Below are 16,145 nucleotides of genomic sequence, written 5' to 3'. Positions count from 1 at the left end.
AGATAAAACTGATCATGAGATCAGAAAATAATCTAATGAAACCTTATGCTTTGGAATCATTCAAATCATGCTGAATATGAGCTCAACCACAAAAGCTTACCAGCAAGTAGAAAATTTATGATTGGCTGCACTCTATTATTAGGTGGAAACATTGTCATGCTATGGTACATATACACGGTAGTACTGTGCATTCTATAATCGGCATTATCAACACAGAAGAAGCAGTATATTATTCATATTAAGCACTTAAATGAATTGGGAAAAGCAGTAAATTCCAAAGGCTCGCGAACTAAGAGGTCTTAGAGTGTGAAAACATCATCAGAGCTTCTAGTTACTCCTAAAGAAATAACAAAATGAGAACCAGGTGGGTGCAGGGCAAGCATGAGGAAAGCATATATGCCTGCAGAAAAAGAATCCAAAATACAGAAAATCAGGAAAATTCCCAGAGAGAATGGTGACTAGCAGTAGCAGCCAGCAAATAAAACCTCATTTTCACTGAGACAAGGCACCCAGCATTGCAAAATCATCCCTTTAGATTATTTTGAACAGTTTTCACTTGTTCGGGCTCCATCTCATGATTTATTCGCTATAACACTTCAGTGTAAATACTGATACTTACGAACAAGTCATTTTGCAGAAAAAGGGCAAAACGCAGAAAAAGCAACCAGAATTAATGGCTGCCAATGAAATGGAGTGACTTTTTAATAATAAAGTCAGGTTTTAAGCATATTTTTAATATGTCTAGCCAGGTTAAAGAAATAAAGGAGATGATAGATAGATAGACAGATAAACACAGATCAGACAGCAAGCTCTAAAAGCACCCAAGATGTGAACTCCACAGCGCACAGAGACCTCAGAGGGCCCAACAAAGTGAAACAACAAAAAAGGGAAACCTGAGGCAAACTACCCTAAGTGTTTCCCCAGCGGTAAGCCTGGTTCGATGGGGGAGCCCCTTCCTGCCATGAGGCACTGAGCCGTGAGGCAGCAAAGCGGACCCTGGGATGGCGCACGAGCCTGAGGCCACCAAAGCAGGGGAATATAAAGCACTGAGTCGACAGGTCATGGTGTTGGGTGGGAATGGCGGAAAAGCAAGAGGGAGCTGCCAAGGGCTGTGGGTGTTTCGGAGATGGGTCAGTGGCCGCCTCGAGTGGGAGCCCAGGCCCCAGGTTTGTTTGCCCCCGCCGGCCTCACGCCAAGCCCCACACCTGCCAGTGTCGGCTGGGGCACCGGCGGTCTGCAAAGCCACTCGCAACCAAAGCTGTGTGCAGGCAGCTGGCTTGCTAAAGTCACAATTCAATTCCCCTCTCAAAAAGTGCAGTTAAGAAAGCAGACTTTCCTGATTACAAAAAAAAAAAAAAAAAAAGCTTCAGCATCATCCCAACCCCCTCGTAGAGAAATCCTGCTGGCGGCTTCCCCCTCGTCCAGGGCGCTTCCGCTATTTCTGGGCAGGGTGAAGCAACACAACTTTAGCCTCTCCCCGCCCGGGGGGGTGTGAAGACTTCGGCTCCCGTCCCCGTCCCCGTCCCCGTCCCCGTCCCGTCCCCGCACGGCGCCTCTGCTCCGCCGGCGGGCGTCATGGCCGGCCGCCTGCTGCCCCTCTTGCTCTGTGCGGCGGTGGCAGCCCTGCTCCGCGCCGAAGGAGGAGGTAAGGGGAGGGGGGAGAAGAATTGGGGGAGGGAAGGGGTCGCCTCCTCACAGCCGTTGGGGGTTGCCATGGAAACACGCTCCGCGTCCCCCGGCCCGGGGAACGGCGGGGTGGGGGATCGCTACTGTGGGGGAGGCAGAACCCTCGGGGGCGGGGGGGCTGTGGCCGTTGGGGGGAGCCGTTGGACAGAGCGGGGCGGGGGGGGGGGCAGGAGCAGGCACCTGAGGGCTTTGCTTCCCTCGGTGGTTCGCTCCGCAAAATGGCAGAGGGTTTGTTTGTACCTGCGCCATCCCCTCTACCGTGCTGAAAGACAGGCGGGCTTCACCTTCTGTTGGGGGAGAGCTCCTCGGGCTGTGCCAAGAGGGCTCCTGGGCTTGAGCCCAGCGCTGGAGGGCCCCAGGGGTGTGATCTCCCATCTTGGTCCAGAGTGGCTTTTCTCAAGTCGGTGTGCCTAGCCGCATTTCCATTTTCCCTAAGTAAAACTGGATTACTAGCCCTCCCCTCCTTTCATTAATGCTAAGAGGACCACTGCCTTCAAAATTTGACGTACTTGAATACTTAAGGCGTGGAGTGACTGTCCTGGGACACTGAGGTGGTTGGGGCATGGTTGTTTTGGCTGGGTACGCTTGCTTGATGAGGGGCTGGGGTGCAGAGAAGGTTAGCGTGCTCTATCATCTGCTGTTTGCGTTACTAGGATCAACATCAAAGTTCAAAACAGAAAACAGCAGTAAGTGACTTCTCAAAAAGTCATTAACTCTTCCTTCAGTGAATCAGCCTATTTACGTTTGGAAATAAGGTGCTCGGCAAGCTTGTGCAACGCCCTGCTTTAACTGACCAACGTCCATTAGTCCTTTATATTTTTGAAGGTGGAAGCATGACAGAAAACTTAGGGAAGAAGACGACCAGTCTCAGAAGGCTAGTTGGCTAGTTCAAATTTCTAAAACATCCTCTAGTGCTGCTTATAGTAAGGATGTGGAGGCAGAGGACCGCAGGAGCAATAACCCCTCCAGCTGTCTCCTGTCACTTTCCCATAACTGTAGGAGGGGATTTAAGGACAAATAAGATAGTGAACTAACAATCGCCGAGCTAGAACTTAGGAGCACTTTCTGTAAGCCTTGCTTGCAAGCAGCCTTTTCAGCCTAAACAGGACTCAAAGGACATGTAGGCTCTAAGGTATTGCTTAATATAAACAACACTAGCCAAATTTGGCTCCCTGAGGCTGATCTGCCGATTTCACTGAAAACAGACTAAGTCTCCTTCATGATCGCTTAAACAATATTAAGATATGTGATTACTAACCAGCTAGTTTATTTGTTATGGAATTGAGCTGCTTGAGGTACGCTCCAGAAGGTACGTGCAAGCTACCCACCGAGTAAGAGCTATTGGCCTTAAAGACCTATCTGCAGCACTGTCTTCTACACTCCAGTCAGTGGTTGGAAAGCGCTTATCTTTTTTAGTTTTGGGGTTTTTTTAATTCCAGATGTTTATAAAAGAATTAAATGCCAGCTTTCAGACTAGGCAAACATTCCTAGAATATCTGCTTTTTATAAGATAGTACAAAATGGCAATTGATTTACTCCAGTGTTGTTTCAGTTCTTCCTAGCTGCTAATTTGTGCGCAAATTATTGGAGAGTAACAGTATTGTTCATGCAGCGAAGTGATTGACCTAAATGTAGTGCCTCTGATCCTTCAGTTTAAATTAACAGCTACCTACATCGTAAACTTCTAGGCAACAGTTCTCACACTTCTCCTGTGCTGCCAAGCCTTTACAAAAACAAAACAACCCAGCATCCTGAGCGCAAGCTGGGCTTTCCTTAGATGCTAAAGCTGATGTTCATTTACTTCTGCTCTTCATTAAACTTGAGACTGAAGCTATATTCAGTAAGTCAGGAATGTTACCACAGGCAGTTTGGAAGTGGTGTTAAGAGGGAAGGAAGAACCCAGAGCAAAGTAGTGGGATTTGGGGTTGTGAAGGGCAGTAGAACGTGTAGATTTTGTAGAACTTTGTAGATTTCTTTCTGAGGGCTGGACCATGAAACTGCTTTTCCCATCTATCAGTTGAACCCCATGTGGATACATTACTGCATCTTGAGCCTATGCGGTGTTTAGTTTCTGGTGCACAAGCCTCTGCAGCAGCAAGTGGTGTTGCCTGGCTGTCAGCTTTAAAAACAAAGCAAGGAATGCAGTCTCCCTGGCCTTCAGAGTATGAAGGAAAGTCACTTTGCTCATGACTGGAGTCCTGAGCAGGAACAACAGAAATATAAACCCTTAGTGCTGATCTCCAGGTTTTTATTTTCAAGAATAAAAGCAGTAGGACAGAATTTTCGTAGCCCTCTGATCTGTCCTGGACCCACTGATTCTCAGAGAGACTGCTCTGAGATGTGCCCTGGGATGTAGTAGTCTGTGAGAACTGGCTTCATAGGTAATTTTGCTTAAGGACAGAGTGGAGAGGGCATCTATTTTGTTTTTGTTTTCACTTAAGTTATTCCTAATGGCTCTTTACCAGTCCCAAATGTTATCTGGCACCTCTATCCCTTTCTCCACTGTTTAGTATTTATCAAGAAAGAAAATGCAGACAAGTTCTTGGAAAGAGCAAAACGTGCTAACTCATTTTTGGAGGAACTGAAAAAAGGGAATATTGAAAGAGAATGCAATGAGGAGCGTTGCTCGAAAGAAGAGGCAAGAGAAGCTTTTGAAGACCAAGAGAAAACTGTAAGGATGAACTAACATGAAACATAGGCCTGTATATTTCATGTTTACAAAACAGTATTAAGGTCTTTTGAGCTGGGCATCAAAGCTCACAAAATACTCTTGATTACTTAACACAAAGAATAAATAGAGGATGTTTTTTTGACTTTAATTGGAATTGCTACAGGATAAACATATGAAAACTGGAGAACAGTCATAGTTTAGCCCTTGCAACACCAGCCCATATTAAAGCCTCCATTCTTTTACCTTGTCTGATCTATTTAATCACTGTTGTGAGGTATTTAACCTTTAAATATTTTGATATTAGCTATGTTAGAAATACTGTCACCCTATCTGCATGGCGTAGCTGAGTGTTCAAGAGTTCTTAGATGGAGAGACCACAGGAAGATTGAGAAGGCAAATACTGATGCAGAACTTCATGCAAAAATTGGGCCTACTTATCTAAAGAAGTTTTGCAGTGTTTATCATCTTGTGCCTCTCTTTCCAGCACTTAAATGGACAGAATATGTAGTGTGAACAGTTCTTATATCTCTGAATATCAAATTGTCCACAAAGAATTATAGTGTAATTCCTGTGTCACCTTCCCTACCCTAGAGGCTAATTAGCTTTAGACAGGAGGGAGGTCGATTCCAAAGCTAAAGGGAGATCTAAAGAGATGGGGCAAGTCCAGAAGATGGGGTCAGTAGAAAAGGTAGCGTTTAAGAACTTGAAGTGAGTAGGGGTAGAGGAGAATCAGGAACATCAGCTGTAGCTATGTGACTGTTAAGAACAGCCCTGAAACTGAAGTTAAGGCCAGATTGATTTCACTTCAGCATTACTTGCTGGCCAGAATGTTCTTGGAGTGTGCCTGAGACGACGTGGGTGGGAGAGTCATGGATGCATCGTAAGGGTACTTCACAGAACCAGCACAGCCTGTTCTACCTGGTGACCAGATATCATGAAAAAGAGACTTGGACAGACAGCATACCTGGAGTCCACAGTGCAAGAGGGAGGGGAGAAGGGGAAAGAGATACAGCGTTTTTAAATGTTGGGATTTCTGAGGTCCTGAGGCTACAGGAGAAGGAGCCTGAGAGTTTGATATTGCAGGAGTTTAAGTAAATCCAGTCAAACCAATATGAAGATGAGTTATGCAAGAAAACAAATGCCTTATGTTGAGTGAGTCACATTATGAAATCTCTAAGGAGGTTAAGTATTTCTGAAAAGTGCGTGAGATTTGTTTCTCTAGGGCTGGGCACTATAGATGGATCATAGGGTTTTAATTTATTAAACGGCAGTATTAGGCTGCAAGGCACTGTATTTGCCTGTAACTGAAATACTGTGTTTCAACAATTGTTATCTGCAAGTATGGTATGTATAAAAGCTCTAATATTTTCCTAAAGAACTGAATTCAGTGATTTCAATCTAACTCTTGTTTGTCTTCTCCTATTTCCCTTTCCCCAAACCTACCTGTAGGAGGAATTCTGGAATATCTATGTAGGTAAGAAACACTCCACATTTGTTTATAAAATTAAGCTTCTTTTTTTGCAAGGCTAAAAAGGACACATCTCTTACGTAACCACTTCCTGCCCTCTTGTTTCCTCTCTTTTCATTGTGAACACCCTCATTTTGTATTTCTTCTGAAAAGGGAATCTGATTGATTTACTGCCTTGTCGTTGCTTGACTGTCATTGCCCAGTCACTTCTTTCTAAGGCAAGGTTCAGCTGCCTCCAATGCTTGGGATGATCTTTGTCCTCTCAGAAAAAAACGGTGGCCCTTTGGACGCGAAGGACAGTAAGAAGCTGGAGATGTGACTCTGCCAGTTAGTCGTCCTCCCCACCTGTCCCCCAGGTGGGGGAACTGAAGATACAAAGAGTCATAGATGAGGGTGGCACTTTAATTTTTGGCCTTGGCTAAAGCATTTACCTGTATCGCTCAGTCTGGCTCGCCACTTTAAATCATCTTTCATGCTACGTTGTTGATTCCTGTAATGTTTAGCATTTTGCAGGATGTGTTTGCTACAGAACTGTTTAATTTTCAAGGAAGATAAACCATCAGATTAGCAAATACTGCCAATCAATCTTTTCTGTTTTTTTTTTTTTTTGAAGGTCTTTCTTAGGTATACTTATTAGGGTTACTGTTTTTTTTTAAGTATTAATGTTTAGTAATGTGTTTTCCTGAAACTCTGTGTCCAGCATGCATGCTATGAAGAGTACCTCCAAAATTTTGACCGAAGTAAGACTGCTCAGCTTTGTCTTTTGGACTCCACAGAAAACTGAAGATAGTTGCCGTGATGAAGATTCAGAACTTTCATAGTCCGCTAAGGGGGAGGGAGATAAACTCTGAAACCTACAGGCTGAAATTTCAAACAATGCCTGCGTCAGTGCTGTGGGAACAGCAGTTAACAGGAATGGAAAATTTGAACCCATTTTCTCATGAGAATAGGGGCAGCGGAACATCAGTGCCAGTGCTCTTCGCGGAAATGCCAGTTTCATACATTTTAAACCACAGGCCATGAATAATTTTTTGGTGTTCAGAAGAATTGAAAACCACAGCTTCCCTCAGCCAAGTTACTAGAACAATTCATTCTCATTTCCTTTTTTAATATGTCATTCTGTAATGCTTTTGTGAAATACTGTTATAAAGCTCAGTCCACAGCAACAACTATGGTGTCTGGGCAAAGACTAAACAAGCGTGATTTTAACAGTAAGATGCTACTTAGTTAAGACCACTACAGAGTGGAGCCCTCTGGCACAACTGATGAGGCAGAAACCAGGAGCTGTTCTGTAGGCCTTGAGTCTGCCTTTCCTTCAGTAAATGGTGGTCTCACCTTCCCTCTGTTGAGGACAGACATCAGTCTTTAACTCCTGTCTTGTGGAATACACAAATGCAGCATTTAGAGTGCTGGTGTTCTTGGCCTCATACAGGTGCCGACAGGATGTTCAGTTGTTGGGGCACTGCACAAAGCCCAACAGATATTCCCTGCAGCAGATACAGCTGCAGCAGATAAGGTGACAGGCCAGAGCCTTCATGCAGGTTATAAGCTGGATCTTTAGCGTGAGCAGTTCCTTGCATCTTGTCTCCTCTGTGGGCATTGCTGTTCTTCTAGCTTGTCCAAACAGGGGCAGAGCAGGTGGTGAAATACCAGAAAATGAGGAGAGTGCATCTAGGGAGACAAATTATAAAGCAAGTGTCACTTCTCCAGATATCCTTCTTTTCTTATCACAAAGTTTGGAAGAGCCGTGCAAGGTCATGTGATGCAGGCATGTGTTTATCACAGCAGGTCACTGGATGGGAGAGACTGTGGCAGTGAGCATCAGTGCGGGAGTGAGGTGCTTTTGGAGGGAGCAGGAGGAAGGGCTGCTAGGTGGCACATGCCTCCAAATGCAGTGCAACCCCACCACCACCACCACCACGGCTTTCCTACTTAGTAACTCTGTGAGGTACATATGGCTGGGCCCCTGTGGTCAGGTCCGCTAGTTGTGTCCAGGTCATGGGAGGGAAGGGAGGCTGCAGAACTACCTTCCAAATTTGAGAGATTGCAGCCTAGGTATGAGGCAGGCGCGAGGTACAAGCTAATTCTTTGAAGCTCACGTTCATACCTCAACAAATACAATGGGACCATTTTGGTATTGTAAGCAGTGCAAAACAGGAACCTGGCCTGCACACATGTACATAGCAGGGCTTTGCAAAGCATTTTTTTGTTTGTTTTGTTAATCTTCTGGTTAATATGTTGGTGTCTGTTGCTTTTTAAATGAACAGCACTGTAGACAAAAGATATGCACGTAGGATGAGATGACCTTAAAAGAAGTAAGAAGTGATTTGTCATTATTATGCATAAATTCCAAGGAGATTAAGAGGTCATAGGGCTAAATTATCTTTAGAGGGGAGGAGTTACAACATGGAAATGTCCAGTCTGCTTTTACAACCTTCACCATAAATGATGCAACATTACTTTATCTTTCTACACAGAAGGCTTAGCTATGCACTGTCATACAGTAGCCATCAAAAACAGATTGCAAAACTTAGGTCATATATATGACTCACGCTGATTGGAAATATTATTCCTGCTCTTTACTGTATTTGGAATGTGGCAACTCGTAGGACATATGTTTTAAAAAGAAAGGTGAAAGATTGCTTGTTAAAATGTAACCCCCTTCAGAGTTCACTGACAGTATTTGCGCTCTTAAAACGGCTTGGTTTTTTGCTTTGTTTTTGTAGATGGGGATCAGTGCAGCTCGAATCCTTGTCACTATGGTGGACATTGTAAAGATGGAATTGGTTCCTACACTTGCTCGTGCTTGGATGGTTATCAAGGCAAGAACTGTGAATTTGGTAGGTTTCTCCTTTAGAGAACCGTTACAGTGAATTTAGCAGGGCGCTGAAGCACAGAGTGTTAATGCTATCTTTAATGTGCATTATTTGCCTCTTGGAAAAATAAATGGAATAGAACGGCAGTCAACAATGAGTTGGAGGCCGGTGCCAGCCGGACTGTTTTAGTGAATGCTCAGAAGTTGCACTTGCTCCAAGTCCTCTTGATTACGATTGTGCCTCTTTACATTGGCCTTAACCCCCAAAATATGCTGATAAAACTAATGGGCATAGGCTTCTTAAAATTGATATCAAAGAGCCTTTACTCCAAGCTCAGAAACACACCCTCCCTGCTCAGCTCACAGCAGTACAGAGCCAGACAAAGAAAGCAGCTTTCAGTAGACAGTGCAGAGACCTTCTCAGCCTTGCAAGGAATCCATTTCTTCATACAAATCCTTCCTGGTTCTCACGTTTATGGCATCTGGCTACTACCATAATGATGGTGTCACTGGAGTGTGTACTGGTCACTCAGAGGTAGGAGTGGGAGGTGTGGAGCTGAAGCTCACACATAGGATTGAGAAGAATGATGAGGAGTTGAGGTTTGCAAGGCAGGAGGGAGGAATCATCAGAGGATTTACCATTATCCAGACTTCTCTGCTAGTGTTTTATCCTTTCCTCCATTGTTGCTTTGTCCCTGCCTTTTTAAGCTCACTGTAACCTGGCAGCTGTGCCTACCTGCATTTGGCAAGCTTTTTTCTTGCCATGGGTGTGGCTGCTTTGTAAGGCATAAGCTCATATTAGCTACTGACGCTGTTATTAAAATGTGCTTCAGCTATTTTACAGGTGGAGACGCAGATCCTGTCTAAAGAGTACAGTTTAATTTGGTGAACTTCAAGATCTTCTGTGAAGTCCGTGTTTATTTACAACTTTTCTCCAAACTTGTCTCTTTTATAGTCATACCAAAATACTGCAAGATAAACAATGGTGACTGTGAGCAATTCTGCAGCATCAAAAAAAGTGCACAGAAGGCTGTTGTGTGTTCCTGTGCAAAAGGGTATGTTCTAGCAGAAGATGGCAAAGGCTGTGTTTCATCAGGTATGAAGACACATGATGAACTAATAGCGATGGTGGTGAGATTTATTTCACAGTTAAAGAAGTTTTTTGAGATGTCAATACTCTAAGTGACATAGATTTAGCACTGAGGCTAGCTGATTTGTATTTTCAAAGCCTTCCGTGTGTGAGGTGAAGTGATGGCCATCTTCAAATCTAGATTACTGGGAATCCTTTGCAAGGTGCCTTTCACAGCAATTACCAGAGTGGAAACAACGTGCTGCTGGCAGGAGAAAAGTCATTGTAGTTACATCTCGCTTACTTAAAAACACCCCATTTAAAATGGCAACTTCCAAGAACTACTTTTCTACTTTTCAAGTCATTTAACCTAATCAAATAGTAATCAAACAATTCAGAATAATACGATTTGATGTACATTTCCATTGTATTCCAACTAACCTTGCGGGGGAGAGATAAGTCAACCATATATGGATGACATCTGTTTCTAGATCCTTTATAACTAATTACTGTCGTTAGTGATATGATGCCTAACATAGAATACTTTGCTCGTTTGCCCAATTAAGATGGTTTCAGTAATAGCAGACACATGAATAGAACAATATAAACATTGTTGCATCTGCCAACGTTTTGTTAGCGTCTTCAAAACAGGACAGCTGATTTCTTGCAAGAGGGTGTGGTCAAGGCGTTTCCCCTCGTGTAGGTGTTTTTTGTCCTTCCTCTTTAATTTTAATGCTCTTGTCTTTACAGTAAAGTTTCCCTGTGGAAAAGTTTATGTGAAAAGGAAAAAAAGGTCGGTTCTTTCACCTGCTGTTAAGAACGACATAACCAGTGATCAAGATGTCTCTCCCACAAATGAAACAAATCTGGAAGAGGGTATCGTTGCTACCACAGAAAGCCCGACCATCCAGCCTCGGAATGAAACAAGTGTCAAGACTCCAGATGTGATTACCAGGATAGTAGGTGGTGATGAGTGTCTGCTTGGTGAATGTCCATGGCAGGTAAATCAGGTGTTTGTGCTCTGCATGTAAGCAGAACATGTTTCTGAGGGAAAGTGTGCAGTTGCTTATTTTCTTTGGTTGCCTTGTGTTATCCATGTGGTATGTCATTTATAGCTGCAGATAGCGGAGTTGCATGTACCTAGGCCCTTAGATACACTATTTTGTGTATTGCCGCCTTAAAATATCAAAATGAAAGGCTTTGTGCAATTTTAGATAGCGCTGCTTAACCTGTCACCAGAGAGGGCTTGTTAGACAAGCTGGCCCAACAGTGTCATCTTTGCAGATTATATTCCAGTTCTGTCCATAAACTGGTTTGTTCTGGCAGAGTTTGGAATGTCTAATAGCTTAATCTCTCTGCCTCGCCTCTTTCTATGTCATTCCACTCAACCTTTCTGAGGAACTATAGCTTCTCTCCTTTGTTTCTTCGGCTGTGGTGCATCTTGGTGTGATTTTCCGTTCCAGTCTGCTCACTCACTGGGGGTACTAGTGTATAGTCCACTTCTGAATGGTACTAGTATAAATGTAGTGTTCTGACACAGGTGAGAGGAGGTGCCCGGGATAATGCTGTGCACAAAGCTTTAAGCCTTTTAGCAGGTTCCTGATCTAATGGCTTGGCCAGCACTACCCAAACTTAGCTCAATCAGCTTTCAGTTCCCAAATCCATGACCTAACAAACCACACTACATGTGCTGTTGAGGTTATTTGTAGAGTCATAGCCTCTATTTAGCATGGAATTATGTTTGCTCATTCTTAGTCTGACAGGAGTATTTATAGGGGAAAGCTTGGACAAAAATCCAGTGCTAGATGATGATCTACAGCCATGTCCTATTCTGTAACACTGTATTACAGTCTTTGTCCTCCACCTCTCCGTCCCTGTCCTCTCCACGATAGCAGTCCATTTAGGTAGTATACTTGACAGCATGTCAGATAAAGTGTGAATTTGCTTCACAAATACACCTCCGTAACTAAATTTTCCTCTTGACTTTGTACCAGCCAAAATGAGCTCCTGCAATCAGTTCACAAAGACTAAGCGGAGTCAAATGGGAAACAGAACTTGGACAGGAATTCCTTAGGGCAGTAAGCCTTAGGGGAGGGGTGATTTGGGCAGTGCTCTCTCCATTCTCAGTCAGTCCGTGTCTTTTCCTGAAAGATGTTACTAAGTATTGTGAGGCAATATGTAAAGCCAAACCTCTTCATCATATAAGAACAACCGAGACTCTGTAGCCTGTCTGTAGCATGTGCATGTGTGTACGCAGTACTAGGACAGCTGCAAAGAGACCTGCAGTCTAGTATGTGTTGCAGTAATATGCACATATGTAGAGTGCAAAGAAAGCAATTACCTGTTCATAACTCACTGAAGTTAAACTGCTCTTCTTAATTCTGCATTTATCTTTTTTCGCTCACAGGCTGTTCTGATAAATGAGGAAGGGGAAGAGTTTTGTGGTGGAACTATTTTGAATGAAAACTTTATACTTACTGCAGCTCACTGCATGAACCAATCTAAAGAAATTAAAGTTGTTGTTGGTAAGTGGTTATTTATTTTTCTCCTGTGATGTTGAGCCTGTGCTATGAACTAATCCTCTGTGCTCTGAAACCTATGTGAGATGTACTCATATTACTTTGTTACAGGTTGCGGGGTTTTGTTTTGTTTTACTTTTTATCATTTCCCATTATTGCAGGCATCCTGTTTTGTGCTAACAAGAGTAGCTGATGTAGAAGGTGCTAATGGTGCATCTCCTTTTTTTTGTCAGCTAGGCAGACACGATTAAGAACAAATGTTCTTGCAGTACTGGCTAGCATTGTATTCATCAGAGGAGTCCTTCTTTAGAAAGCTCATAATTTTTCCAGGCAAGTCTGAAGCATACAGACTTGGACGCTCAGGAAAGCTAAAACACATTGACTGAAGGAAGAAGAAAGTAGCTCAGATTCTGACTTCACTTCCGACACTAAATCAACGCAACTTTGTGCCTGAACTGTCTTAGTCTTGGCCCAGACCAGTTTCTCTTCCCTGATGCAAGCCATGCTCAGTCTCCTGTAAGAACTTCCGCCTAAAGTTGCGTTAGTTTAGCTGAATGAGTTTATCCTTTCCTTAAACTGGTACAATAATTTCCCTATACAAGACCTTGGAACTGAAACTGCATCCATGTGCTGCTAATAAATGTTGCAATAAATTTTTAGAATTTACTTGTATGGTATAAAGGCCTAGGCAAAGTGTAAAGAATGGGATACTAGTCTCTTTATCAAGGTTGTTTTTAATTTCTTGCACCTTCTCCATATTAATGACCCTTTTAATGATCTTATACAGGTGAAGTGGACAGAGAAAAGGAAGAACAGTCTGAAACAATGCATACAGTGGACAAAACACTTGTTCACTCTAAGTATGTTGCAGAAACTTACGATAATGACATAGCCATAATAAAGCTGAAGGAACCTATAACATTTTCTGAGTATGTTATCCCAGCATGCCTTCCTGAAATAGACTTTGCTAACGAAGTCCTGATGAACCAAAAATCTGGGATGGTTAGTGGCTTCGGGCGTGAATTTGAAGGTGGACGACTATCCAAAAAACTGAAAGTGCTTCAAGTCCCCTATGTTGATAGGAACACTTGCAAGCAATCCACTAACTTTGAGATAACAGAAAACATGTTCTGTGCTGGTTACGAGACAGAGCAAAAAGATGCTTGTCAAGGAGACAGTGGAGGCCCCCATGTAACCAAGTATAAGGAGACTTACTTTGTTACTGGAATTGTTAGCTGGGGAGAAGGATGTGCAAGGAAAGGCAAATATGGTATCTATACCAAACTGTCCAGGTTCTTACGCTGGGTGAGAGTGGTCTTGAGACAAAAAATTTAGTGGTGTGGCTCTTGATCCTTGTATTAGCTAACCAGGTGCAGGTGTACAATCTGTAATATAAACTTTATCCTTTTTTTAGCACATCTGCTAAACGTTTTTGAGAGCTGTTTCCTTAAAGTTATGGTGCTGCTTCTTCCTGTTTTATTCCTGGCTTCCAGCATGCATATGTGGGCTGCCAGTGTTGCTTTGAATTTGTACAGTGAGAAGCTTTCCCCAAACAAAATGGCTGCTTCCTGGGATCTTTGGCTTGCTTACTCATTTATTTTTACATTACCGTTTTGATTTCTGTCTGTTTGCCCAAGTGATTCCACCTGACACTGCTGGGCGTAACATGAGCCCCATCAATCGTGATGAAAGTAGGAAGACCAGAACCTCAGTTACTCTTCAAATTGCAGCCAGTTGGTTCAGTAGGGAGTTTGTTCTTATTAGAGCTGTTTATCTTCTGCCTATTGATGTGTTTGGAAGATTAGGTGAACAGAGAAGCTTCTGTGGCAAAAAGCTGAGCCACAGGTAAGTATTCAGCATTTGATGCTAAATAACCAAATATGGTCCACATACCTGCCTAGGTCACTGCTGCTAATTAAAATATTATTTCCCTTTATATGAATTGTACTTCACTTTAGTTTACTTTGAACGCTTCTGTTTTGCTTCCTCAGAAAAAAACGTACATATTCAACTGTTTTCTGTGTCACGTTCTGCATGTGTATGGCTGAGGATCAGAGAACTCATTGCACATGTAGTTTTTCTGTGTGTTCCTGTAAGGTGCAATATTGATGTACATCAGCGTTTGAAATAAAACACTTTTCTTTTTCTTTTTTGTTTTTTTTCCTCCAGTCAGCTTACAAATAAATGAGTACAAAATCTCTTTTAAGAGTGAAAAAAGAGTGAATGTCCGTAACAAGTACTTGTGATATATTTCATCTGCATTATGTCAAGACTAATGAGGAGGTGGAGAATGGAGGGGGGCCTAAGGGTTTGACTGGCCTAAGGGTCCTTATATGGCAAGTTAGATACCAAGATATTAATTTCCTTGCAAAGAGACAAGTTCATCCAGGGGTTTCCCACCCTTTGTTTAGTCAGATATTACCCTGATCTGTGCTGCAAGTTCTTCTGGCAGAAGCTTCACAGGCTGTTTTTTTTTTTGTGTGGGTATCTATATTCCTAAATACATTCTTCTTCAAGCCTTCTCAGCCTCAAACTTCACAAAGTTCACAAAAATCATTGAAAAATTTAGGATGGAAGGGACAACTGGAAGTCATCTGGTCCAACCCCCTGGTGAAAGGAGGGCTAACATCAAAGTTAAATCATGCTGTGCAGGCCTGATCCATTCAAGTGTTGGAAATCTCCAGAGAAAGAGATTCTGTGATCCCTTTAGATGATCTGTTTACATGCTTTAGCGCTCTCACAAGTAAAAATTTTCTTATATCCAACTGGAATGTTCCTTGTTGCAACTTCTGACTGCTACTTCTTGCTCTTTTGCTGTGCACCTCTGAGAAAGCATTTGACTCCATCTTCACTGTAATCCCTGTTTAGGTAATGGAAGACTGCAATTCCCCAGATTCCCCAACTCTCCTTTGCTGAACAAACCCCTTTCCTTCAGCCACCTTTTGTATGTATGTGCCCTTGTCCCCTAACCATCCTAGTGGCCCTTCCAGGATTCCTTCTGTCCAATATGCTCCCCTTTTGTCTGAGGTACAGTGAACCTCACCAGACCTCTGCTATGTATCTCTTAGGACTTCAGGTGGCCCTGGCTAGGTTCCTGTAGCAGGTGCTCTGAGAAAACCAGTCTGAAAAACTAGAAATACAACTCTGCATGTACCTCTGCACAAGGTATTGCTACATTCAGCAGTAACTGCTGGCTTGAAGGACTCCAGTTTGATGGCCTCCACCTGTGTAAACTCTCAGTGGGCTTACCTAAATATTTATTCAGCAATGTTAGTTCTCTGACTACGTCTGTCCACTGGATTCTTGTTTGTATCTTCTAATCCCCTGTCCCCCCTTCACCTGTAGCCTGTCCTGTGCTCCATTAGGGTGAAACATCCCTTTTCAAATGGACGGCCTCAGGCCCAGGTGCTACAAACAAATCCTATGTAAGTACTTGTGCTAAGGGCATTATTTTACCTCAGGAAAGTGAAACACAGGCTGGACTATGTCAAGGTGGTTGAGGGGAGGGCTTCCCTCTGGAAATGGTAGCCGTTTGTGGGTTTTACTAGCTGGTATGTATATATGTACTTGTCAACCTGAGTAGCACCTTGAGAGCAAGAACAGAGATGGTTTAACAGATGAGCATGCAAGAGAGACAAAAGTCCATCTTTGTGTGCAGCATGACTATGCTTGGAAGAGAAGTGTTATTTATTCTGTAGAGTGTGGGAGACTTTGTCCTTGGTCTTTGCAATCAGTTTATCATATACAGATCTGAAACTGGTTCCCAGAGAACCTTTCATCCTGTGCCATGGTGCCTGTAATGCTCAAGGCTCAAGGGCTTTGTTTTCATTCCTCATTCTATGGCAGTGTCTCTGCCACACTGCAGAGGTGGCATGAGTGAACTGTCTGCTTGCACCTTTCTCCGACTGATGCCATTT

The 16,145-nt window shown here is 43.2% G+C and overlaps 1 protein-coding gene across 1 annotated transcript; it reads left to right on the top strand.

Moving 5' to 3' along the window:
• The first annotated feature begins 1,244 nt into the window (after positions 1–1,244).
• On the top strand, positions 1,245–14,375 carry F10 (coagulation factor X). The gene is made up of 8 exons (XM_068926662.1): positions 1,245–1,645; positions 4,197–4,357; positions 5,807–5,831; positions 8,552–8,665; positions 9,596–9,736; positions 10,460–10,710; positions 12,117–12,234; positions 13,016–14,375. Exons 1-8 carry the CDS (start codon positions 1,576–1,578, stop codon positions 13,561–13,563), a joined length of 1,428 nt encoding a protein of 475 aa, XP_068782763.1. The 5' UTR covers positions 1,245–1,575; the 3' UTR covers positions 13,564–14,375.
• The last annotated feature ends 1,770 nt before the right edge of the window (positions 14,376–16,145 follow it).

This window comes from Struthio camelus, chromosome 1 (genome assembly GCF_040807025.1).
Source record: "Struthio camelus isolate bStrCam1 chromosome 1, bStrCam1.hap1, whole genome shotgun sequence".
In the NCBI taxonomy this organism is placed as follows: domain Eukaryota; kingdom Metazoa; phylum Chordata; class Aves; order Struthioniformes; family Struthionidae; genus Struthio; species Struthio camelus.
Note: the sequence above shows the minus strand (reverse complement) of the source record. Positions and strands in the feature narration are given on the sequence as shown.

Coding starts and splice junctions, on each gene's coding strand:
- F10 (XM_068926662.1), top strand. CDS start 1,576: ATGGCCGGCCGCCTGCTGCCCCTCTTGCTCTGTGCGGCGGTGGCAGCC. Junction 5,832..8,551: donor ATTCTGGAATATCTATGTAG/GTAAGAAACACT, acceptor TTGTTTTTGTAG/ATGGGGATCAGTGCAGCTCG. Junction 8,666..9,595: donor AGGCAAGAACTGTGAATTTG/GTAGGTTTCTCC, acceptor TCTCTTTTATAG/TCATACCAAAATACTGCAAG.